The sequence below is a fragment of the Rhinoraja longicauda genome, chromosome 22 (assembly GCF_053455715.1).
Source record: "Rhinoraja longicauda isolate Sanriku21f chromosome 22, sRhiLon1.1, whole genome shotgun sequence".
NCBI classification, from domain to species: domain Eukaryota; kingdom Metazoa; phylum Chordata; class Chondrichthyes; order Rajiformes; family Arhynchobatidae; genus Rhinoraja; species Rhinoraja longicauda.
In genome coordinates this window covers 17,777,169-17,803,667 of record NC_135974.1, presented here as the reverse complement: position 1 = coordinate 17,803,667, position 26,499 = coordinate 17,777,169, and the positions used below count along the sequence as shown (strand labels likewise).

The window sequence follows — 26,499 nt, the reverse complement described above, 5'->3', positions numbered from 1 at the left end:
GGAGGGGTGAGGGAGGTGGGGAGGGAGTTGGGGAGGAGGGGGGAGGGAGTGGGGATGGAGGTGGGAAGGAGTGGGGAGGAAGGGGTTGAGGGGGGAAGGGGGGGAGGGAGGGAATAGGGGCCCCATGCTGACCTGTGTATGTTAAGTGACTTGCACAACTTTAAAAAACTGGCAGTTGCTTTTCGCAACAATGTTGCAACAATCTCACACAAGCATTGTGACGTCACAAGCTGAAGATGTAAATTTAAAACCGAGCTGATCTCTCATTGGTGCACGGGTGCCATTGTGACATCACGCGCTGAAGCCCCTTCAAGAAAAGGGTTAGAAATGAAAATTTAAACTTTAATATCTCTCTAGCTTTAAAAAGGTAGCTTCAATTTGAACGAAAGTACTTACAATAGTTGCCCACGTTAATGGTGAATATGGCGGTACAAAAATCGTAGCGCTTTGGTGTAACTTCAGGGAGGAGTAGGGTTTGTAAGTTATGGACAGAAATTCTTCGGAATCTTCCGTACATACACATATACATACATACATACGGAATGTTGGACCGCAGAGTTTTAGTAGTATACTAGAAAAGAGGGCCCGTTGGGCCCGTCCCCACACCCCCCATTCTCACTCCCCCAGCCCCACTCTTACTCTCCAAGTGTGCCCGTTGGGCCCGGAAAAGAGGGCCCGTTGGGCCCGTCCCCACACCCCCCATTCTCTCCTCCCCCAGCCCCACTCTTACTCTCCAAGTGTGCCCGTTGGGGAGGGCCCGTTGGGCCCGTCCCCACACCCCCCATTCTCTCCTCCCCCAGCCCCACTCTTACTCTGTCCTCCTGATCTGTGTATGTCAAGTGACCACTATAGCCTTCTTTTTTTTTTTTTTTTCCTAATCAGATGTTTTGGGTTTTTTTCCTAATCAGATGTGCAGTACTTTGGTCAACGTGGGTTGTTTTTAAATGTGCTATACAAATAAAAGTGACTTGACTTGACTTGACTTGACTTGCAATAACAAAAAAGACTTCTTGGAAGCTTTTCGAAACAATGTAGCCGTCACAAGCTGAAAACTAAATCCTTGCTGAAAACTAAATCCTTTTCTGGAAACTTTTGGAAACAAATGTAGCCCCTTGAAGAAAAGGGTTAGAAATGAAAAATTTAAACTTTAATATCTCTCTAGCTTTAAAAAGGTAGCTTCAATTTGAACGAAAGTACTTACAATAGTTGCCCAGGTTAATGGTGACACAAAATCGTAGCGCTTTGGTGTACCGTCTAGGAGGAGTAGGGTTTGTAAGTAATCTTCCGTACATACACATATACATACATACATACGGAATGTTGGACCGCAGAGTTTTAGTATTATATAGATAGATAGATAGATAGATAGATAGATAGATAGATATAGATAGATAGATAGATAGATATAGAAGATAGATATAGATAGATAGATATAGATATATAGATATATATATATATATATATACACACATGTACACAGACACATATTCTCAAAAAACAAACAATAGTAGTGCAATAATAATAATAATAATAATAATAATAATAATAATAATAATAATAATGATAATAATAATAATAATAATAATAATAATAATGTCTCTTGTAGTTCAGAGCTTATTTAAGCTTGTGGTCTTTAATAGCCTGATGGCTGTAAGGAAGAAGCTGTTCCTGAACCTGGACGTTACAGTTTTCAGGCTCCTGTACCTTCTTCCCGATGGCCGGGGTAAAATGAGTGTGTGGCCAGGATGGTGTGGCTCTCTGATGATGCTGGCTGTCTTTTTGAGGCAGCGACCGATAAATCCCTTCGATGGTGGGCAGATCAGAGCCGGTGATGAACTGGGCAGTGTTCACAACCTTTTGCAGTCTTTTCCGCTCCTGGACGTTCAAGTTGCCGAACCAGGCCATGATGCAACCAGTCAATATGCTCTCAACTTTACACCTGTAGAATTTCAAGAGAATCCTCTTAGACATACTGAATCTCCTCAGGAAGCAGAGGCGTTGATGTGCTTTATTCATAATTGCATCAGTGTGCTGGGTCCAGGAAAGATCTTCGGAAATGTGCACGCCCTAGAATATTTTGACCCTCTCCACCATGATTGTGGGGTCCTCATCCTTCCTCTTCCAAAGTCCACAATCTTGAGAGCCAGGTTGTTGTGCTGGCACCATTTGGTCAATCGGTCGATCTCACTTCTATACTCTGACTAATCACCATCTGTAATCCGTCCAACAACGGTGGTGTCGTCAGCAAACGTGAAGATGGAGTTTGCACTATGTCCGGCTACACTGTCATGAGTAGAGAGTTGTCAAGAATCTGAGATGTTGTCAAGCTGGAAAGGATACAGAGAAGATTTATAAGGATGTTGCCAGGGCTAAAGGTCTGAGCTATAGGGATAGGTCGAGTAGGCTGGGACTCTATTCCGTGGAGCACAGGATGATGAGGAGTGTTTTTATTGAGGTGCATAAAATCATGAGGAATAGATCGGGTAGATACACAGAGTCTCTTGTCCAGAGTAGGTCAATTGAGGACCAAAGGACATAGGTTTAAGGTGAAGGGGGAAAGATTTAATAGGAATCTGATGGGTAACTTTTTCACACAAAGCCTGGTGAGTGTATGCAACGAGCTGCCAAAGGAGGTAGTTAAGGCAGGGACTATCCCAACATTTAAGAAACAGTTAGACAGATACATGGGAGGACAGGTTTGGAGGGATATGGATCAAATGCAGGCAGGTGGGACTAGTGTAGCTGGGACATGTTAGCCGATGTGGGCAAGTTGGGCCGAATGGCCTGTTTCCACACAGTATCACTCTATGACTCTATGTCAATTTCTGCTGGGTGGATGACAGTGTTAACCTGGATGGGATGATTATGGGGTCAAAATCCAGGGAGACATTCCCTGAAAGAGTTGTTCACTATCTCAAATATCAACAGATAAACCAAGGTCCTGTGTACCTTCTGAGGTATTATTTTGATGAAGAATATGAGTTTTTCTCGGTATCCCTGAGCCAATATTCTTCAAATAATAACTAATATATGTAGACTCAAGGAACTGCAGATCATGGTTTACAAAAATAAAATCACAAAGTGCTGGAGCAACTCAGCGGGTCATAATATTTATGTGGCAATTTTAATACAGCAAAATATTCCCAAACCACATGACAAGAATGTTACTAACATAGATCATGTCCTTTATCTCCTCGCTTGAGGGAGCTGTTGTGGCATAGTTGGCTGCAGCATTTCCAAATTACAACAGTGATTACAATTCAAAATTAGTTACAAAGCCTGGGATATCCTGAGGCATTGTAAAAATGCAAGTCTCTTGGTTATTTTTACTGATTTCAGCTTCAGAATCTGAAGACTTGTAGGTGCTGCGATATTGAGGTCCACCTAAAATGACCACTCTCTTCAGTAACCACTTTTGACCCTATCTCTTCGGAATTGCAATGCGATACAAGTTTATAGCATTGAAGGAACTGAGGAGCAATTAAGGAAAAGCAATGCATAAGAGGAATGCATCCACTGTGAAGATATAGGCACCATCCAATTAATATGAGAGCATTTCTAAGCTGATTTCAAGCACTAATTGTTTGTCTCAGAACATTGAGCTTTAGTCAATCATAGTCTGCCATAACAGTGTAGTCACAACTGGTTGCATTCACAACAATTATCATTCCCTTGTTAATTTGCAATTTAAGCATGATTTTCAATGTAATCTGCAGCAATTGCTGGGTGTGTAACAATCCCATTGGTGAGTCAGGTTGGCACGTGCTCAAGGGCCATTTCATAGAACAGTATAGCACAAAAATAGGCCCTTCGGCCCACATTGGCTGTGCCAAACATGATGCCAAGACCAACTCTTATCTGTCTCCATATCCCTCCATTCCCTGAATATCCAGATGCCTATCCAAAAGTCTCTTAAATGCCACTATCATATCTGCCTTAACCACCCTTGGCAGCACATTCCAGGTACTTACCACCCTCTGTGTAAAAAACTTGCTCCACACATCTACTTGAAACTTTGCTTCTCTCACCTTAAAGCTACACCCTCTAGTATTTGAGTTTTTCACCCTGGGAAAATGTTCTGACTGTCCACTGTATCTCTGTTATAATCTTAGATACTCCCATCAGGTCTCCCCGCAACCTCCAGCATTCCAGAAATTAATCCAAGCATGTCCAACCTCTCCACGGAGCTCCCGGTACCCCATGATCAAGACTTAATTCCGGTAAAACTTCTCTGCACCATTTTCAAAGCGTCCACATTCTTCCTGCAACATGGCAACCAGAACTGGACGCAATACTCCAAATGCCGCCTAACCAAAGTCCTCTCAAGCTGCATCATGACATCCTGACTCTTATACTTAATGCCCCAACCTTTGAAAGTAAGCATACCATATGCCTTCTTTACCACTTAACTTGGGTCGCCACTTTCTGGGAGTAATGGATGGTCCCCAAGATCCCTCTGTACATCCGACGTTAAAGCCTGGGCAGCCGCAGCATAATACTGAGGATGTACTGCCCTGACAGAGGTGCCGTCTTTAGGATGAGATCTTAAACATTGGCCCCATCTACGATTTATGGATAGGATTTGACTGGATAGCATGCAACCAAAGTTTTTCACCTCACCTTGGTACAGATGCAAATAATAAACCAGTACTAATCTACCTTATGCAAGTGGTTCTGAGGGTCAATGGCACCACTCCAGTGAGAGTACGAGATTTTCTCTACACCATCTCCAAAGAACCTTTCTCAACCAAAGTGCCCACAAGCACCCTGGTGAGGCCGAATCAATGTCTTAAGTTAGGGCAACAAAAATACGAGGAGGAGAGAGATAGAGAGAGAGGGGAAGAGGGGAGAGAGAGGGGAAGAGGGGAGAGAGAGAGAGGGGAAGACAGAGAGAGAGGAGAGAGAAGAGAGGGAGAGAGAGGGGAAGGAAGAGAGAGGGGAAGAGAGAGAGAGAGGGGGGGAGAGAGAGGGGGGGGGGAAGAGAGAGAGAGAGAGAAAGAGAGAGAGAGAGAGAGAGAGAGAGAGGGGGAGAGGGAGAGGGAGAGGGAGAGGGAGAGGGAGAGGGAGAGGGAGAGGGAGAGGGAGAGGGAGAGGGAGAGGGAGAGGGAGAGGGAGAGGGAGAGGGAGAGGGAGAGGGAGAGGGAGAGGGAGAGGGAGAGGGAGAGGGAGAGGGAGAGGGAGAGGGAGAGGGAGAGGGAGAGGGAGAGGGAGAGGGAGAGGGAGAGGGAGAGGGAGAGGGAGAGGGAGAGGGAGAGGGAGAGGGAGAGGGAGAGGGAGAGGGAGAGGGAGAGGGAGAGGGAGAGGGAGAGGGAGAGGGAGAGGGAGAGGGAGAGGGAGAGGGAGAGGGAGAGGGAGAGGGAGAGGGAGAGGGAGAACAAAATACAAAATACAAAATTCATTATCAAGTCAATTTGAGTTTATTATAGTATGGTGAGGTACAAGTACAATGAAAAACATGCTTGCAGCATCACAGGCACATGGACTCCGACAATACAGAAAAATATGAATTATATATAAATGCACATAAATTCCAACAAATGCCAAAACAAAAGACTGCCAAATAAAAGATATCAGTGCAAAGATACATAATTAGAAAATAAGTCCATGACAGAGCGAGAGGTGGCCCATAGTGTCCTGTTGCCATGGTACGATTAGGGGTCAGTTCAACAACCTGATGGTTGTTGTTCAGGTCAGGAAAATAGCTGTTCCTGAACCTGGTGTTGTGGGACTTTGACCTTCTGTACCAGCTGCCGACGGTAGCAGTGCAGATAGCCTAAGGTGATCTTTTGGCATGATAAGGAAGCTAAAGTCTCCGGTTCACATTGCAAAGCGAATCTGACTCTGACAATTGGGCAGATCCAGACCATATCTAAGCTACAGAATGCTCTTAAACACAGCAGAAGCCCTCACTGTAAAAAAAGCTTGGGCTTTCACCAAGTCCACCCAGACCACTATGGTATTCCACTTTCTCATCCACTTCCTATTCACAAAGCGTGATTCCAGAGACCAATTAACATACAAACCTACACGTCTTTTGAGTGCGGGTCGATTCCGGAGAAGCCAGAAGAAACCCACGTGGTCACATGGAGAACGTGCAAACTCCACACTGACAGCATCAGAGGTCAGGTAGGAACCGCACTGCTGGTGCTGTGAGGGAGAGGCTCTATTACCTGCTTATTTTGCAGCAAAATAATTCACTCTACGTATCCATTATGAAGCATTGGGATCAGCTCTCAATGTTCAGAGTGGAGCAGTGGGATTAGGTCCCAGAGCTACCATGCAGATATTCCTGTATAAAGCAGCAGTTTCTATATCCCAATATATCACGGATAAAATTCATTCAGTCATCTGTGTCTTGATCTCTACCCACCAATATAGGCCTTATGTTCCTTACAATTAACAATAAGGAAGGATACACTTCCTTATCATTAGTTGTGTCTCAGCTGGTGACATTCGGTCCCACCGCTGTGAGGTCCAACTCCATACCAGAATCCGGAGCATTAAGATTTTCTACTGACAAACTAAGCATGGCTGAGTAGGTGCCACACCATCAGAGGTGCAGCTTTTTGGACACGATTTTAAGCTGAGGCCTAGTCCGAATCTCTGGTTGAATGTAAAAATCCAATGATACTGTTTTAATGGAGAGCAAGATCCCTCTTCCTGCGTTCTGGACAATATTTATCCTTCATATTATGTCAGTGGTGCAGCGGGTTTAATCCCGATTCTGGTGTTGTCCATGTGACGTTCGCACCTGTGACCAAGTGGGCTTCCCACGTGTGCTCCGGTTTCTACCCACACTCCAAAAATGTGCCTCTAGCGCTGGGGACTTCAAACTTTTCAGCATGAGGGCCACATATTTGGCACATTTTTGCGAACCGTAGGAAAAAATAAAGAAATGTCAATTACACTAGTAACACATGCAACACGTACGTTCTTACCTTGAAAAAAATGCCAAAATGGTCAATTTTTGTGCTGTAAAAAATGGGCAAATGCTGGAGGATCCGGCGGAGGAAAAGGAACTGGGAGAATGGCTGCAAAGTCCGCGGACGCATGAAGCAGCTGGGAAGACGTCTGGCCAGCCGACGGGAGAAGGGGAAACGCGGCCGGGAAGGAAGGCAGGAGAGCAAGGCCGAGAAGAAGAGCGCCGCCGACCGGCCGGTGGGGGGAGAAGAAGAGGAGGAGGAGGATAGGACCGGGTTGAGCGAGCTGGGAGAGGAGCAGCGGGAAGAACCTGAGCCGAGGGGCCTGGAGGGTCTGTAGGGGCAGAAGCAGCGAGCGCTGGAGGTCGGCAACCCACTGGGGCCTGAGGGCGAAGGACCCTGGGAGCCCTGCTCGAAGGCCGAGGAGGAGGAGACGGTGGAAGAGGAGGATGAACAGAGTGTCGAGCCCGAAGAGGGGGAGGAAGAGGAGCCGGGGAGAGGCCGATCGGCAGCGGAGGCCGAGCAGCAGCAAGACCTGGGCTGGGAGCCGAGGCAGACCAGGCCATGGTTCTGCTCGGCAGCCTCAGCCTCGAGGTGTTGAGCGCTGGCCAAGTTGAAACGGAGCCCGGCTGACGAGCGGGGAGAAGGGCTGGAGGGCGAGGGGCCAAAGAGCCACAGGAAGCGAGGCGCAGAGCAGGGGAACCGAGCCTGGAGGAGCGAGGAGCGCAGGAACAGGGAGAGGTGTCGGGACACTCGGAGCGCCTAGAGGGAGCCGGAAATGGCTGATGGGAGAAGACGGGGAAGCCGAGCTGCAGCAAAGTGCAGCCGCAACATTCAACTGCAACACCCTCTCAAATTAGGATTGACGAATTGTTCCACAACAGAAGTCATTCCAAACATAAAATAGAAGAAAAAGACTAAGCAAATATCCCAACTCTTCAATGGCAGCCATAGAAAGTGCTTACCTGAAGTTCATCGCTTGCACTCCAGAAGGCGTTGCATGGACGGGTCAGGGGTCGTGACCTCACCTGCCGTGCAATCCCCCTACAGCCCGCCACACGGAACGTGTTAAGAGCTTGCTGCGGGCCGGAGAAAATCTCGTGGCGGGCCGGATGTGGCTGCAGGCCATAGTTTAGAGACCCCCGTTCTAGTGTGAGGAGGAGTGATAGAATCTGTTGGGGAGTTGATGGGAATGTGGGGAGGAAAAAATAGGATTAGTCTAAAATGAGTGCAAGAATGGCACGGACTCGGTTGAGGAAAGTGCCTGTTTCTGTACTGTTTCTCTAGGATTTTCTACAGATATCATCTGTAGTGCCCACAATGTCAGATGGCACAGATGGACTGAATAGAAGTCCGAGGAGTAAACTGAGGCTTTTAGAAACTGTTATATAAACTGAATGCAGCTTCTCAGCTGGTCTTTGCTGAAATCTTTCCCTGCCTGCAGATATCAAAAATGCTTCCCAGCTGGTGGCTAATAAACTCACCCAGATGTAGGTATCATACATCAGTGATTGAGCTCCGGAGGACATGAGTCAGATGCTTTGTAGGAGACTTTCATTGCGTGTGCACTGTTATAGGGGAAATGTGAGGAAACAAGGCTGCCTGTTTCACCTGTCAGGTTTGATATTTCTTGGCTTCTGCAGCCACGAGATGTGCAGTTGAAACCAAGACAACAGGCAAGATGTGGCTACAATCTCATGAACTTAGCCCAAGGACGAGAGTTGATGTTGACATTTCTGCTCACTGGACCCCTTACCCTTGCCGCTCAAAGTTTATCTTCAGATCTGCTTTTTGCCAAAAGGTGGCAGCCTTTTAGCCTAGGGCTAAAAGCCCTAAATGCCTCAAACCAAACGTGGCTTAAATACATAACTGCTGGTGTAGTCATACTCTTCCAAAAATATGATAAAGGACTGTGCTGTTCTAACCCATGCTGGTCAAAGCAGTCAAATCCTCCCGAGATGCTTCACAGGTTGGTTTGGCGATAGTTCAAGATTCAAGATAGCTTTATTTGTCATCCAATATTGGACGAAATTCAGTCACCCACAGTCCAACAATAAACGCATTAAATAGGCATTAAAATTACACAACCCCAAAAACACACAAAAAAAGAAACATCCATCAAAGAAACATCCATCACAGTGAGTCTCCTCCAGTCCTCTCCTCACTGTGATGGAAGGCCACAATGTCTTTTCCCTTCTCCTGCCGTCCTCTCCTGCAGTCAGGTTGTTGTGGTTGCAGGCCGCGCCGGACGGTCCGCAGCGGCCCGAGCCTAAGGCGAGTCGCAGCCGCTCCCACAGCCTCCGAAGACGGCCGGCTCCGCCGATGATAAGTCCGATCCGGGGCGGACGAACACGCTGCCGCTGTTGCTGCACGTCGGGGCGGTCGTGGCTCCCGACATTGAAGCCCCCGCCCAGCAGAGAAAAATCCCGCGGCCTATCTTAGGCCGCGCCGGACGGTGAAATGTCCGCGACCCAAGCCCCGCGATCCGGGGCGGGCGAACCCGCTGCCGCTGCCGGAGCTCCCGATGTCGGCATCCACGCGGCCCGAGCCTAAGGCAGAGCCCTGGAGGCCGCCAGCTCCAGGAGTTGGGCCGATGGTAGGCCGCAGCAGGAACGGAGACAACACCCAGAAAACAAAGGTCGGGTCTCCGTTCGGAAGGGACACATATTTACAATTTTACAGTTCCCCCCTCCCCCCCACATACACACATAGTACACAAACACAAAAACACCACATCACAACTACAATTAAGACCAAAAAAACCAACAAAAACACAAAGACAAATGGACCGCAGGTAAGCCGCAGCTGCTATGGCAGCGCCGCCATTTTGGCTTAGGCAGCAAGAAATTTCAAAGAGTTGTGGCACAGCCAAGTCCATCGCACAAACCAACATCACCCCACCATTGACTTCATCTACACTTCACACTGCAGATTCTTCCATGCTGTTATCGGACTCTTAAATGGACCTCTCAGAAGTGAAGGATGTATTCTTGATGATAAGGCTTGAGTTAAAAGCATCTGCTGGAGGAAGTCAGCGGGACAGGCAGCATTTGTGTATAAAAATGGACAGGCAACGTTTTGGGTCAGGACCCTTCTTCAGATTGATGCAGTAGAGGGAAGACAGCTGGTAAAAAAAAAGATGAGGAAAAGGGGCAGGGGCAGGAACATGATAGGTGGATCTGGGGAAGGAGGGGTTGATTGACCGATGAGCCACGTGAGAGAGGCAGGAGTGGAGATAGTAGCCAAGTATGGAGGTGATAAGTAGAGAGGTCAAAAGGGAGCAGATGGTGGAATCTAATAAGAATGGAAGAGAGTGAAATGTGGAACCAGAGGGAGAGATGGTAGGTAGGAGGAAATTGGGGGGGAATGAGGAAGAAAAATGAGGTACCGAGAGTAGCTAAGTGTAGGAGATGAGCAGATGAAGGAGAGGAAACGAACTGGACGACTGGAATGGGTGGGATATGAATGACACAACAGTCTGAAGAAGGGTCCCAATACCAAACATCGCCTATCCATTTCCTCCAGAGATGCTGTCTGGGCTGAGTTATTCCAGCATTTTGTGTTTACCTTCAATGATGAGTGTGGTAGAGGCCGTGGACATGCTTCCAGGGGTGGTGGTAGCAGGTACAACAGTGATGTTTAAGAGGCATTTCGACCAGCGTGCAGGGAATGGAGGGGTATTGATCACACGCAGGTGATATGGGGAGGGGAGGGGGGTAGGGGGGTTAAAATGATAGGGCATCAGTCAACAAAGTCTGGAGACACAAGGAAATGCAGATCCTGGAGCCTTGCATAGAACAAATAGTAGTGGAGCAATTCTGTGGGTCAGGCAGCAGGTCTTCAGACTCCAAAGAAGGGTCCCGACCCAAAACATTGCCTATTCATGTCCTCCAGTAGACACAAAATGCTGCGGTAACTCAGCCAGTCAGGCAGCATCTCTGGAGAAGAATAGGTGGCATTTCGGGTTGGAACCCTTCTTCAGGCATGTCCAATGGTGCTGCCTAACCCTGCCTGGGTTACTCCAGCACTGTTGGGTTACTCCAGCGGCCTGTTACTGTGCTGTACAGTTTTATGGGGTAAAGAATGTCACTGAGATGAGATCAACCTTCACACAGAGGATGTTGAGGGTCAGGAACTCGCGGCTTGAAGGGGTGGGAAGGTTTAGTTTTGGTTTTAGTTAGGTTTGGTTCAGTTTAGTTAATTAGTTAATTGTCACGTATACCAAGGCGCAGTGAAAAGCTTTTTTGTTGTATGCCATCCAGTCAGCGGAAAGACTACACTTGATTACAATCAGACTGTCCACAGTGATCAGATACAGGATAAAGAGAATAACGTTTAGTGCAGGATATAATTATGAAAAGTCCGATTAAAGATAGTCCGAGGATCTCCAATGAGGTTAAAAGTCATCTTAACATTTAAACAGCATTTGGATGTGACATGTGACAATGAAACACTCTTGACACTGGACTCTCATGACCTGCAGGGCAACAGGCCCAGGCAGTGCTGTGAGTTGCATTAGGCTGGACAGCTCATTTTTCTACTAGCACGGACAAGATGGGCCGAACGACCGCGTTCCCAGACGGACCTTTTCAACAATTAATTTGTTATCCCAGCCATTGATAGCAAAGTCTAAAAATGAATTTTAAAAATCAATGAGCAATCTCACCGTCCGCAGCCTCCAGGCGCGAACGGTCGAGGACAAGGACTGGTGCGCGCTCCCGCCGCCGTCTCGGTGCGCGCTCCCGCAGCCGGCCCAGGGCACGAGCCCGGCGCGGACGGGGCCGCGGACGCGTGTTGGACGCCATGGCGGGCCTGGAGCTGCTCTACCACTCGGTGTCCCGCGACCTGGTCTCTCCTCAGGACGCGCTGGTCTGTTTCGTGCACTGGGAGCTCGTCAGGGCCGGCTTCAAGTGCCTGGGGACCGGGGACCAGGTGAGGGGAGAGGCTGAGGCTGAGGCCTGGCGGCGGGTCTAGGCCCCGGGCCGCCGTTACCTGGGAGATGGGAGGCGAGAGGGGAAACGAAAACGAAAGTGCTGCGCTGGCGTCTTCCCTCTCCCTGCCCTTCAGCTGCAACCGGACCCTCTTCCCCCTCCCTAACCCCGACAGGTGTGTGACCCTCACCAGGGCCGAACAGGTGCATCAGGCCCCTCCCCCTAGGCACAGAACTGCCCGAGGGGGTCAAATGGCAGAGGGTGAGGGGTCTGTGTGTCAAGAGAGTTTCTTGTCAATTGGCCTCTGGGTTAAGGGTGGTCACCCCCCCAGCCCTGGGAGTCTTCAAACTGCCTTTGGGGATCAGAAGTGTGTAGGAAGGAACTGCAGATGCTGGCTTACACCAAAAATAGATACAAAATGTTGGAGTAACTCAATGGGGTCAGGCAGCATCTTTGGAGACGCTGGGATCACGGGATCAGAATGTCTGCCCCAGACTGAGGCTCTGCACCTTTGGTATTCTCAACCAAGGTGAGCATTGATCCCAGGTTGGTGTTGAACAGCAGCCCCTGGATCATAGAGCTGCTTGGTGCAGTGGGACCAGGTAACTTAGCTCTGTGGGTGAGGGGGTCAGTGTGGTGCAGTGGTCTCTGGATTGACGGGACTATAACTGGCCCAGGGGTCTTCAAGCTGCTTTGGGAATCACAAGGTCTGCCATTGGAATTCTCATCCTCCCTAGGTAGATGTTAAACCACTCCCTCTTCTCCCCTTTCCCATCAAGCAAGAGGTACAAAAGTTTGAAAACACATGCATCCAGATTCAGGACCAGTTTCTTCCCAGCTGTTATCAGGCAACTGAACTATACTCTCACCAACTAGAGAGTGGTCCTGACCACCATCTACTTCATTGAGACCTTCAAACTATCTTTAATTGGACTTTACTGCACTTTATCTTGCACTCAATGTTATATCCTGTATCTGTACACTGTGGACGGCTTCATTTTAATCATGTATATTTTTTTGGTGACTGCATAGCACATAACAAAATGCTTTTTGCTGTACCTTGGTACATGAGACTCTAATAAATTAAACTAATACTTACCTGGGGAAGTTGGCAGTATGCTCTGGGAATTGTTGAATTGCTGGGGATCAGAAGTCTGTTCCAGGGATTGAAAATCTGTTCCCAAGTTATTTTTAATCCTAAATAAATTAAAGCATCTGCATTGTTTTATACTTACTTTAAATTATACCTGTTGAGACAGTGCCCTGTACATAACTTTCGAAGTGTCGCTAATACTTTCCATCAGATATGACTTGCCATTTTGAATACCTTTTATACAGTACATCCAGGCAGCTGTTAAACCAGTTTAACATTTATCTGGGCATATCCTGGGTATTGCTGAGCTGCTGGGAATCAGAACTCTGTCCCAGGGATTGAGGATCTGCTTGCAAGCTGCCCGGTATACTCAAGCACTTCAGATAGGTGCAAAACCAGGTCGATGCCCAACAAGGTGGGTTGAATGCCTATCTAGGGAGGTAGCATTGTGCCCTGGGTATTGCCAAGCTGCCTTAGGTGATCTTCCCTGCTGGTTGTCAAGCTGACCTCAAGATTGGCGGTCTCCCTGGGTCATAAGAGCTCCACTCTGGGTGTCGTCACGCAAAACTGTTGAAAAATATACTTTAATGCTCCCATCTGCACTAGAATGATGGTCATACAGCACGGAAACCGGACCTTCATCTCAACTTGTACATGCCGACCAAGATCCCCCATCTTAGCACGTTTACCTGTATGTGGCCCATATCCATTCCTATCCATGTACTTTAAATGCTGTTCTTGTACCTGCCTCAACCACTTGCTCTGGCAGCTCGTCACTTATATCCACCACCCTGTGTGTGGGGGCAGGGGTACTCACGATGCCATCCACCTTGGCGCTATCAGCAAATTTCATCCCATCATTTTATGTCTTTTAATAAATATTCTGAACAGTTGCATTTCCAGCACAAATTCTTGCTGAACACCAATGATCACATCCTCTAATTTTTCTTTATTTCTACCTCTGATCACTGATCCAATTTCCCTGCCAAGTCAATAACCTGCCTTCCAATCTTCAAGCTGCAATTCCAGCTGCCTTTTTTATGACGTGCTTTTCTATTAAATACCAAGCTTAAAAGGTGCTTCCTGAGGACTTTATTGTGGAGCAACAAATGCAATTTTCATATCATATCTAATATTTCCCAAGTCAAAATAATTTTGGAAGATTATAGTTAAAGCATCTGCAATGTATTCACCAACTTCCTTTAAATAACACCTGTTGAGACAATCCCCTGAGACATTGCTCTACTTTCAAAGTGTGGAAATATCTGTGTTTCCATCAGATTTGACTTGCCTTTTTAAATCCATTTTACACGGCACACTCTGCATCTGCTGATGGAGGAGGGAATGAATGTTTAATGGGATACCAATGAAGATGTCTGTTTTTTCCTAGGATGTTGTCAGACTTCTTGAGTGTTTTTATATCAAAAAATACTTTATTCAAGTAATAAATATCATTTACAAAACATATTTTTTAAACAAACCGAGTGTTGTTGACTCAAATGGCAAATGGGCAATATACCATCATACTTGTGACTTTTGCTTCATAGATTATGGAAAGTCCTTAGGCCTTTCAGCCCACTGAGTCCACATTGACCATCGATCACTGGTTCCCACTCGTTCTATATTATCCCACCTTCTCATCCATTTTTTACATCCCATTTACAAAGATCGATTATCCTACAAACCTGCACGTCTTTGCAATGTTCTGTTCCATTTTCTTATCCATTGAAATCTGAAGTGCAAACAAAAGTGCAACGGTTAGTTATCACTTCCTAGCCTACATGTCAAAATCTCAACATTTGCTGAGGAGTTATGAATGGAATTAACATTGCACACCCATCAGTAAACATCTTCAGTGTGACTTTGTGGTGGAAGTAAGGTAATTGATGTAGAACTACAAACTGCCTTGATTGCACTAAGGACTTTAGGCTGTCTTGTTTTTGCACTATACAGTGTTTTTATATTAACTTAACTTTTTTAAATTTCTTTATTATATTGTCTATTGAGTACTGTGTTCATAAACCTGTTATGATGTTGCAATAAAGAATTTTGTTGTTCTGTTTTGGTAATATGACAATAAAACACTCGACTTGGTTGGGTCCAGGACATTGCCCTGAGGAACTCCTGTAGTGATGTAGGAGAACTGTGCTGATTTATGTTCAACATCAAATTATTGCTATAGGATCTGCAAAATTCTAATGCTTAATAAAACTATGTCAAGTCAACTCACAACACTCCATGGTGTCATAGCTGAAACACTGACCATTCATCCCAATAAATCTATTCCATTCCTTTACTACTTCTCATCCTTGCCCATGCACCATTTTGTTTATTTCTCCATCTTAAATATATGTTCATAAGTCATAGGAGCAGAATTAGGCCATTTGGCCCATCGAATGTAGTCCTCCATTCAATCATGGCTTCTCATATCTTTCTCAACCCCATTCTCCTGCCTTCTATAATATTTGACACCTTTACTAATCAAGAATCTGTCAATCTGCTTTAAAAATACCCAATGACAGCCTCTACAGCTGTCTGGCAATGAATTCAACAGATTCACTACCCTCTGACTAAATAAATTCTTCCTCATCTTTCTAAAGATACGTTCTTTTATTCTGAGAAAACGGTGCAGACACACAATTAAAAGCAATCTTTTAATGGGAGAATGTTTTGCAGTAGGATGTGGATGACTTGTCATCATTACGTGTGGCACTCCTCTGCAGGGCTCGACTGATGAGAAGAAGAAGGAGCTGTTACCAAATGGCTGGAATGCCAATCAAGAGCTGTACACGTTACGTTATCGTTCAGACAACGATCAGAAAGAAATTCTGCTGAAGGCAATCTCTGTTGATGCCAGTGTGATCATTAATGTTATGGTATGTATATAATTAATCCAGTAACTGATTGGAACCTTATTTCACAACATGCAAATAACTTAGCAGGGTGATCAGGGTGGTAGAGCTGCTCTCCCACAGTGCCAAAGACCCTGGTTCGATCCTGACTGCGAATTCTCCCTGTGACTGTGGGTTATTTCTGGGTGCTCTTCTGGGTGCTTTCTTCCCACACTCCAAAGATGTACAGGTTTGTAGAGTTGGCTTCTGTAAATGGTCCCTAATGTGTAGGAGGTTGCTAGTGTATGGGGTGATCACTGGTCGGCACGGACCCAGTGGGCTGAAGAAGCAGAGTTGGATTTTGTCTGATATTCCTCCTATGTAACATTAATTTTAGGTAATTAACCTACAAATAAACCCCCACCCCCCATTGGCTTCACCTTTCACACCTCTTCATTCCTTATCTCAGTAATTTTGTCTTTTCATCTCTGGCCTTTGTTCACCCATCTCTCGATCAAAACACCCCTCACGCTTTGTCCTGTCCCCACCTGTCTTCCAGCTTCTCCCCTACCACAATCAGTCTGAAGAAGGGTCTTGATCAAAAATGTTGCATATCCATGTTCTCTAGCGATGCTGCCTGACCCCCATGACTTACTCTAGCACATTATGTGTTTTTGGTAGCCCCTTAGCATGTTTTGCTATGTTAACGGCAATTACAGAAATGCAAGTTATTGTTGTGTCAAGTGCCCAATTTATGAAGAAAGATATGAGTTTTTCATCTTTCTGCTTGAGGTGGGGTTTAAATTGCAGATATAAAATGATCAATTCAAACAACACTAAATTGGTGTGGTGGTCAAGGTAGCCCAGAACAAATTTAAAGGATCAAATAAAAACATTTAGCATGGATGTCAGTAAATTCTTCACAGGAGGAGTGATGAATACTTATCTTGAAGATCCGCTGATGTAATGAAGATGGTTAGATGTGTTTGGAGGCTGTATGAATGAATAGGAATAGATCAAACGGTCTTTCTCACATGTATGTAATGGTCTCATGATCTATTCATTTTATTGCTAATTTTTTTTCTCGCTTTACAGAATTGCCAATCTGAACAGGTTGTAGATTTAACCGTGAATTTAAATGACTATATCAACTTAGAACACCTGCAGCAATATGACAGGTAAATATATAAGAAGAGCTTGGTTCTGATGTAAATGTAACACATGGAATATTGATGTGTTGAATAGTCAATGAAAACCAGGCTCTTCAAACAAGTGCTGTGATCAGTTTTACTCAAAATCTACTGTTCTTTGCTGCTCTAAATTCCAATTATCTGAGACCTTCCAATTGTAATATTTAAGTTGAGTTCTAACCCTAATGTAAAATGTGAGACTACTAATGTGGCTGGAGACCACTTTTTAATAAATGAAATTCACTTTGATCAAAAATACACAAGGTTTAGTTAGTAAACAGGAGCATAGTTAGCAAAGGTAGTGCAAGGTGTGCAAACCCATGCAGAGCTGCAGTGATGGTTTAATTCTCAATCCGTTCTTTGAAGGTTGATCAACGGTAGGCTGACATTTAGAAGTCTGAAATCTACATATTCCCTTTTCTCAGGAACCTGACCCTTGCACAGAAATTATGCGCAGATATTAAGATTGGCTGCTGACGTAGGTTTGCTCATCCAAAACGGATTATAAACAGTCAACATTCTTCAGAGGGGATGGTGATAATTTGGAAAAGGGATCTGACAAAACATTTTATGTAGGTACAAGGAACTGCAGATGCTTCTGTAGAACAAAGTGCTGGAGTAACTTAGTGGGTCAGGCAGCATCTCTGGAGGATATTGATAGACATTTTGGGTCTGGACACTTCTTCAAACTCGGGTGAGATTTTGGGTCTGGGCTCATTGAGCCAAAGGGCCTGATACCATGTTGTATCTCTAAACTAAGAAACTGCCTCACCTGGTGAATGTTTTCCATATTATTTATCTCTATTCTGAGGTAAATCAGCTTTTATAAAATGTTGCTATTTTGTTCTGCATTGTAAGAGGTATGTAAAATCCAGGAGAAACAAAATATTCGATAACCTGCTCTGGGAAAGTGGAGCCCAGGGGTTACCATAGCTTCTGAGAAATGCAGATTGGATGACAAAATTGTGTTCTCAGCAAATCTCCTCATCTATTTTGTGTAACTGTGCTTGGCTGATTGTGTTAGTCATTCAATGCTGATGGTGAGAACAATTCCACTCCCAATGCAGACTTTCTAGCTCTCACACTGCCATTACAGCTCAGGTTACTAAACAGGCTCAGAACACTGCATTTCTCAGGAAGAATCAATATTGTGCTGACTCTGACATCAGTTCAGTGACTGGGCAAAATGCTTTGACTTTCATCGAACAAGAATAAGATCACATAGTCATGATCAGCACTGAAGAACAGATCAATAAATTTCAGTGTTGGGGAAGGGAGGGGTGGGGGGGCAGGATTAAACAAAATGTTTCATAGCCAGTCCTCTTGTAGTCACTATTTTTCGATGTTAACCTTTAGAGGTACAGGAAACAAGCCCTTCGGCCCAGTGAATCCGCGCCGAAAAGCGATCATCCCATACACTAGAACAATCTTACATACTAAGGACAATTTACATTTTTTACCAAAGACAATTAACCTACAAACTTATACGTCTTTGGAGTGTTGGAGGAAACCTGAGCACCCGGAGAAAACCCATGTGGTCACAGGGAGAATGTACAAACTCTATAGATCAGCACCGGTAGTCAGGATCGATCCCAGGTCACTGGAGCAGTAAGGCAGCAGCAACTCTACCGTTGTGCCACTGTGCTGCCCATTTCTATGGAGTAAATCCAAGGTTTTAATGTAATAAACATTGCCTTCAAACTAAGGCATAGTCTCATCAGTCTGAAGAAGGGTCCCGACTTGAAACATTGTCTTTCCATGTTCTCCAGAGATATAGCTTGACCCGCTGAGTTATGCCAGCACTTTGTCTTTTTTTTATAAGGCATAGTATAAATTCACAAACTACAGTGAGGTGAAAATTGGCCAGGATAACTGAGAGAACTATCTTGCTTCAAATAATGCAACAGTTTTTTACATTCACATGAGAGAACAGATGGTGCCTCAGCCTAACATCTTATTTAAAATATAGCAACTTCAAGAAAGCAGCAGTACCTTGGTCTCCAACGTGGGGCCTGATTCTGATATGACAGTGTTGAGTAGCAGCTGGTACCTTTTTGGCATAGTTATCACACTTTTCACTGCTTCAAAAGGATGGTACACAACAGGTCCTCAAACTCAGCGAGCAGCAGTTCCTCGAGTCGCACACCTCCACGTCCTCCCTCTCTGGTTCCTCATCCCAAACAGCTGCAAATCTAGACTGTAGATCAATCCGTTTTATTGACCTCTGAAAGCACCAGATTGAAACCCAGTCCACTGCTCACCATGTGGTGCTCATCTTCTCTTTCTGGCAGGTGCGACAGGGGTCCCAAGCATTTCTCCTCATCCTTCCTTAGTTCAGGAGTTTCAAAGCTTGTTTTGATCTCAGCACCGCCCACGTGGCCAAGAATGATCAATATGCGGTTAGGTTTCTTGTGCACTTCACCTCTCACAACATGGTTTTCTAAAAGCCCTGGATCATAGTCGTATGAACAATATTAAAAATAGTTGGTAAAGGCAGTAACAGGTAGAGCTGCTGGCTCACAGTGCCAGAGACTTGGATTTGATCCTGACTACAGGTGCTGTCTGTACAGCGTTTGTACATTCTTCCTGAGACCTGTGCGGGTTTTATCCAGGTGCTCCGGTTTCCTCCCACATTCCAAAGACATACACACGTAGGTTAGTGCACGGGATGATCGCTGGTCGGACTAGGTGGGCCAAAGGGCCTGTGTCTGCGCTGTATCCCTGAAGTCTAAAGACTAAACTGTCAGAATAACAAATATCCTATTTGAATTGATCTCAAATTCTGGATTTTGATTATATTGCTAAGAACTGTTTAAGAATCGATTAATGAACTACATTTGCTAAATTAGCAGAAAAAAACATCCTCTAGTGGCCAAGTAACTCGATAAACGACATGTAGAATAAATAGGTGAGGGTGCAAAAGGACAAAGAAATATGTCTCTATTGAACAGACAAGAAATGGATCCATATTCCAAAAGCTTAGAAAGAGTTCAAACATTTGAGGAATCGTGCAACTTGACTAGTCCCTTGAGTTCCTCAAGTGCATCAAAGATTGTGAGCTCAGCGAATAGTTTGCATCTTTTAGTATTGACAAGAACTTGCAATTCATCTTTCAGGGTATTGGGCTTGAGACTGCAGAGAATTTAGAATTAATTTGGAGCTCCTGCACTCCCTGACATGTATAAAAGTGTGTGTGAGCGGTTAGCATCATAATACAGCAGACTATTTGGCCCATTAAGCTTGTACAAGCACGCCACAACCGACCTTGCCTCCTATTTTTACCACATATCTCTCAGAATATTTCCTTTTGAAGTACAGACCTTATTTCCTTTTGAAAGCTGATATTGAGTTTTCTTCCACTGTCCTTTCAGGCCGCTCATTCCAGGTTGTGGCAATCTGCAGTATAAGGAAAATGCTTTCCTCGGGTTGCCTCTGGGCCTAAATTTGCAGTTGATATCAAACTATTGGGTGAATTGTCACTGCCGAGCATTGGATTACATGAACACATCAATAGATTTACCAAATGATTGCATAAATGGCAAATGAAGTTCGATATAAATAAATGCGAAATATCACATTTTTATCGAAAGAATGCCTGGAAGATGCAAGTCTGAGAATGGTTCAGGGAGCTCAGACCACAAAGTGAAAGAGCCCCTTCATTCCAATTTGCCCTTGCAGATCAAGGTGCCCATCTGCATTAGTCCCACCTGTCTGTATTTAACCCCTATCCCTCTAAACCTTTCCTATCCATGTATCAGTCTAAATTGTTTTAAATGGTGTTTTAGGTTCTGCCTCAACTACCTACCTCCTTTGGCAGCTCATTCCATATACCAACCATCCTCTGAGTGATAAAGACCGCAGTCTAAAAAAGTGTCCCGACCCAAAACGTCGCTTATTCATATTCTCCAGAGATGTTGTCTGACCCGTTGAGTTACTCCAGCACTTTGTGTCTTTTTTTCCATCTGAGCAAAGGTTGAACACGCAGGGTCTATTTCCTCTTGAGAAAACATAAAAATCATAATATTAATAAGTTAAAAAGGTTATTAAAAAGGCATATGGAATCCTCAGTGTTATAAGCTGAGGCATAGAGTACAAAAGCAAGGATTGAGCTACAGATAGAACAATGTGTCCAGTGCTGGTGATCACTCTTCACAAAGGATGGAGAGGGCACTGGGGAATGCAGTGCTTCTGTAATGTGTAGGGACTGGAGAAGCTGGGATCTTTCCCCATAAAGCAAAGATGATATGGGGTGAGTTCTGAACAGAATTTGCAATTGTGAAGTATTTTGATGTGATAGATAGGGAAGAACTTTATCCACCGATAGAAGGTTCGGTTTCCATCGAACACAGGTTTGAGGGAATCAGAGAGGCAAACAGGGATTTTTTAATGAATGTTAGTTGATTTGATTTGTAACGTGCTTCCTGAAAGCAAGGTAAATACCTTAAGGGGGAAAGAGGAGGAGACTGAAACTAGAGTAGAAACTAGGAACTGCAGATGCTGATGTAAATTGCGAGAGGAACAGCAGGTCAGGCAGCATCCCTGGAGAACATGGATAAATGATATTTTCGGTCGGGATTGGAACTATTTGGGTAACTGTACAAATAACGTACACAGGGTCAGTGGTCTGAGACCCACATCCATTACACGTTTTCATGGATTTAGGAGGATATTCACTTTTATCATTTATCCAGAGTTTTTACAAATTCTAATGTGTGCATTTTCTGACCTTCCGTCCCCAGAGTTTTCAAGAAGAAAGATGAGTTACGGCATCGTGTTGAATCGGTGATTATTTCTCCTTTGGTCGGAACGAAACAGAGGAAGGAAGGAGGATTTCTGAGAGAAAATAAGGCAGTTCGGCCTCCTCCTGGTGCTCAACCACACACAGACCCCAGCCCACTCTACATACCTCCCAGTCACCCACAGAGGCAGTCTCCCTGGTGAGTGACGAGTCCGTAATTCAATTTAAAAGGCTGCTCGCTTTGACTTAACCCTTTACCCTGGCTGAGTACGTTGGGGAGGTGGGGTTGGGGGATAAGGCTAATACAGTATCAGTCTGAGGAGTGACCCAAGCCAAAATGTCATCTACCCATGTTCTCCAGAGATGCTACCTGACTCGCTGAGATACTCCAGCACTTTGTGTCCTTTTTTGTAAACCAGCATCTGCAATTCCGTTCTGTACTAATACAGTGCTTTCCCTGAACTCCGATGAGCAAAATACACCTTACAGACCTTGAAGTATCTTTGCAGAGCAGTCTCTATTGTAATGTAGGAGAACATGTAGGAGTGGTCTAGTGATCCATGAGGAACAACTACCCTGCATCATCAAATCTTTTTTACCCAGATGGGCAAGTTCCACCTGTCTGCATGTGATCCCTATCCCTCTCAACCTTTCCTATCCATTTCATTGTGTCTTACAGCATGGAAACAGGACCTTCGGTCCAACTTGCCCACACCAGCCAACATGTCTCATCTACACTCGACCTACCTGCCTGCGTTTGACTCATATCCATCTAAACCTGTCCTATCCATGTACCTGTCTAAATGTTTCTTAAACATTGTGATGGAACCTGCCTCAACTACCTCCTCTGGCAGCTTGTTCCATACACCTACCACCCATTTAAGCCTCAATCAGATTCCTCAAAAAACTCAATCAGATTTGTGAGGCACGACCTCCCACCTACAAAACCTTGTTGACTTGGATGAAGGGATTAAAAGTACCATTAGCAAATTTGCAGATGATACAAAGCTGGGTGGTAGTGTGAACTGTGAGGAAGATGTTATGAGGTTGTAGGGTGACTTGGACAGGTTGTGTGAGTGGGCGGATGCATGGCAGATGCAGTTTAATGTGGATAAGTGTGAGGTTATCCACTTTGGTGGTAAGAATAGGAAGGCAGAGTATTATCTGAATGGTGTCAAGTTAGGAACAGGGGACGTACAACGAGATCTGGGTGTCCTAGTGCATCAGTCACTGAAAGGAAGCATGCAGGTACAGCAGGCAGTGAAGAAAGCCAATGGAATGTTGGCCTTCATAACAAGAGGAGTTGAGTATAGGAGCAAAGAGGTCCTTCTGCAGTTGTACAGGGCCCTAGTGAGACCGCACCTGGAATACTGTGTGCAGTTTTGGTTTCCAAATTTGAGGAAGGATATTCTTGCTATTGAGGGCGTGCAGCGTAAGTTTACTAGGTTAATTCCCGGAATGGCGGGACTTTCATATGTTGAAAGACTGGAGCGACTAGGCTTGTATACACTGGAATTTAGAAGGATGAGAGGAGATCTTATCGAAACGTATAAGATTATTAAAGGGTTGGACACGTTAGAGGCAGGAAACATGTTCCCAATGTTGGGGGAGTCCTGAACCAGGGGCCACAGTTTAAGAATAAGGGGTAGGCCATTTAGAACTGAGATGAGGAAAAACTTTTTCAGTCAGAGAGTTGTGAATCTGTGGAATTCTCTGCCTCAGAAGGCAGTGGAGGCCAATTCTCTGAATGCATTCAAGAGAGAGCTGGATAGAGCTCTTAAGGATAGCGGAGTCAGGGGGTATGGGGACAAGGCAGGAACGGGATACTGATTGAGAATGATTAGCCATGATCACATTGAATGGCGGTGCTGGCTCGAAGGGCCGAATGGCCTCCTCCTGCACCTATTGTCTATTGTCTATCCCTAATCAACCCTTGTCCATCTAAGTGCATGAAAATCCTATCCCTCAGAGTACTCTCTAGTAACATTCTGATTGACTTCGGAAGTTGTAAAATTTTCCTTTGTGCGTAGGAAAGTATTAGTGTATGGGGTGATCGCTGGTTTATGCAGACTTGGTGGGCCAAAGGGCTTGTTGCTGCACTGTATCACTAAAGTCATTTATGTAGGCAAACATGGTCTTGGATTATAATATGATTAGAAAGATTGGCTCTGCCGTGTAGCATCATCCTAGAATTTGTGCTCAAGTTGCTGGACTGAGACATAATGTCTTGCCCTTCTGACAGAAATGAGAACACTATAAGCACAGTTGAACAATGAAAGGAGATGCATTCGTACAGTGTCTTTTGCAAGAAGTTCAGTGAAGCATGATACCCACTGGGACCATCCATCTCTGGAGTCTGATTAAAAATAAGACAATGCTGGAAGCAATACATAGTTTGTAACCATACATCATAGTCCATGGCACTTGATTGATTGATTGAAAGATACAGCATGGAAACAGGCCCTCAGTCCACCGAGTCCACGCTAACCTTCGATCACCCGTTCACATAGTTCCATGTTATTCCACTTTCTCATCCACTCTCTACAAACATGGGGCAATTTACAGAGACCAATTAGCCTACAAACCCGCACATCTTTGGAATGTGGGGGAACCCGGAGCACCAGGAGAAAATCCACGTGGTCACAGGGAGAACATGCAAACTCCACACAGACAGCATCCGACATCAGGATCGAACCCAAGTGTCAGGCAGCAGCTCTACCAACTATCACAATATTGAGAAGGGGAGAAATGTCCACAGAGTTGATATTCAGGATATGTAGGAAAATAACTGCAGATGCTGGTTCAAATCGAAGGTAGACACAAAATTCTGGAGTAACTCAGCGGGTCAGGCAGCATCTCAGAAGAGAAGGAATGGGTGACGTTCTTCAGGCTGATGTCAGGGGAGGGAGCGGGATAAAGAGAGGATGTAGTAGGAGACAGGAAGACAGTGGGAGAATGAATGAATGAATGTTTATTGGCCATGTATGTGCATATACAAGTAATGTGCCTTGGTGCTCTGCTCACAAATGACAACGCAAACATACAGTTAACAATTAGGAATAAAGCATAAACACATCAAAACAATAAGGATACAACATTATGGTCTAAACATGTGGGTGAAAATAAACCCGAGCAAAAAAGAGACTACAGACTTTGGTTATTGAGTAGAAGTACTACTCGTGGAAAAAAAGCTGTTTTTATGTCTGGCTGTGGCTGCTTTGACAATCCGGAGTTGCCTTCCAGAGGGAAGTGCTTCAAAGAGTTTGTGGCCAGGGTGAGAGGGGTCAGAGATGATCTTGCCCGCTCGCTTCCTGGCCCTTGCAGTCGACAGTTCGTCAATGGGAGGAAGGTTGCAGCCGACAACCTTCTCAGCTGATCGAACGATCCGTTGCAGCCTCCGGATGTCATGCTTGGTGGCTGAGCCAAACCAGACCATGATGGCGAAGGTGAGGATGGACTCAATGATAGCAGTATAGAATTGGACCATCATTGCCTATGGCAGATTGTGTTTCTTCAGTTGCCGCAGGAAGTACATCCTATGTTGGGCCTTTTTGACTGGAGTCGATAGTGGCCCCCCCATTTAAAGTCCCTGGAGATGATGGTTCCAAGGAACTTAAATGACTCCACAGATGTTACTGTGATGTTGTTGATGGTGAGTGGGGGGAGGGGAGGGGGAGCTTTTCGAAAGTCTACAATTCGTTTCACTGTCTTGGGAGCATTGAGCTCCAGGTTGTTGCGATGGGACCAGGACACCAGCTGTGTCACTTCCCGTCTGTAGGTAGATTCCTCCCCATCCTGGATCAGTCCAATCAGGGTTGTATCATCCGCAAACTTGAGGAGCTTGACAGAGGATACAGTTGGTGTAGAGAGAATAAAGGAGAGGGGAGAGTACGCAGGCTTGCGGTGCTCCTATGCTGAGGGTCTGCGGCTCTGAGATGTGCTTTCCCAGCTTTCCCGCTGTTCCAGAACTGGGCAGGGGGAGGGGAAAGAGAGGGACAGAGGAACTATCTGCAGTTAGAGAAGTCAATGTTCATACCGCTGGGGTGTAAACTGCCCAAGCAAAATATGAGATGCTGTTCCTCCAATTTGCGCTTTCCCCTGCAACTACAGGAGATGCAACACCTGTCCCTTTACCTCCCCCCTCGACTCCATCCAAGGACCCAAACAGTCTTTCCAGGTGGCAGAGGTTCACCTGCACCTCCTCCAATCTCATCTATTGTATCCGCTGTTCCAGATGTCAACTTCTCTACATCGGTGAGACCAAACGCAGGCTCGGCGATCGTCCCACTCAACACCTTCGCTCAGTCTGCCTTAACCAACCTGATCTCCCGGTGGCTCAGCACTTCAACTCCCCCTCCCACTCCCAGTCTGACCTTTCTGTCATGGGCCTCCTCCATTGTCATAGTGAGGCCCAGCGCAAATTGGAGGAACAGCATCTCATATTTCGCTTAGGCAGTTTACACCCCAGCGGTATGAACATTGACTTCTCTAACTTCAGATAGTTCCTCTGTCCCTCTCTTTCCCCTCCCCCTTCCCAGTTCTCCCACTGTTTTCCTGTCTCCTATTACATCCTATCTTTGTCCCGCCCCTTCCCCTGACATCAGTCTGAAGAAGGGTCTCAATAGACAATAGGTGCAGGAGTAAGCCATTCGGCCCATTCAATGTGATCATGGCTGATCATTCTCAATCAGTACCCCGTTCCTGCCTTCTCCCCATACCCCCTGACTCCGCTATCCTTAAGAGTATCTAGCTCTCTCTTGAATGCATTCAGAGAATTGGCCTCCACTGCCTTCTGA

General features: G+C 45.5%; 1 protein-coding gene across 1 annotated transcript in view; it reads left to right on the top strand.

Annotated features, from left to right (window-relative positions):
• Positions 1–11,665: 11,665 nt before the first annotated feature.
• Positions 11,666–26,499, top strand: part of psmf1 (proteasome inhibitor subunit 1) — a 34,160-nt gene continuing 19,326 nt past the window's right edge. Inside the window, exons 1-4 of the mRNA XM_078418878.1 lie at positions 11,666–11,852; positions 15,668–15,820; positions 16,871–16,953; positions 21,705–21,902. Coding sequence (XP_078275004.1) covers positions 11,724–11,852; positions 15,668–15,820; positions 16,871–16,953; positions 21,705–21,902 — 563 coding nt within the window. The 5' untranslated portion in view covers positions 11,666–11,723. The remainder of the gene's footprint in view (positions 11,853–15,667; positions 15,821–16,870; positions 16,954–21,704; positions 21,903–26,499) is intronic.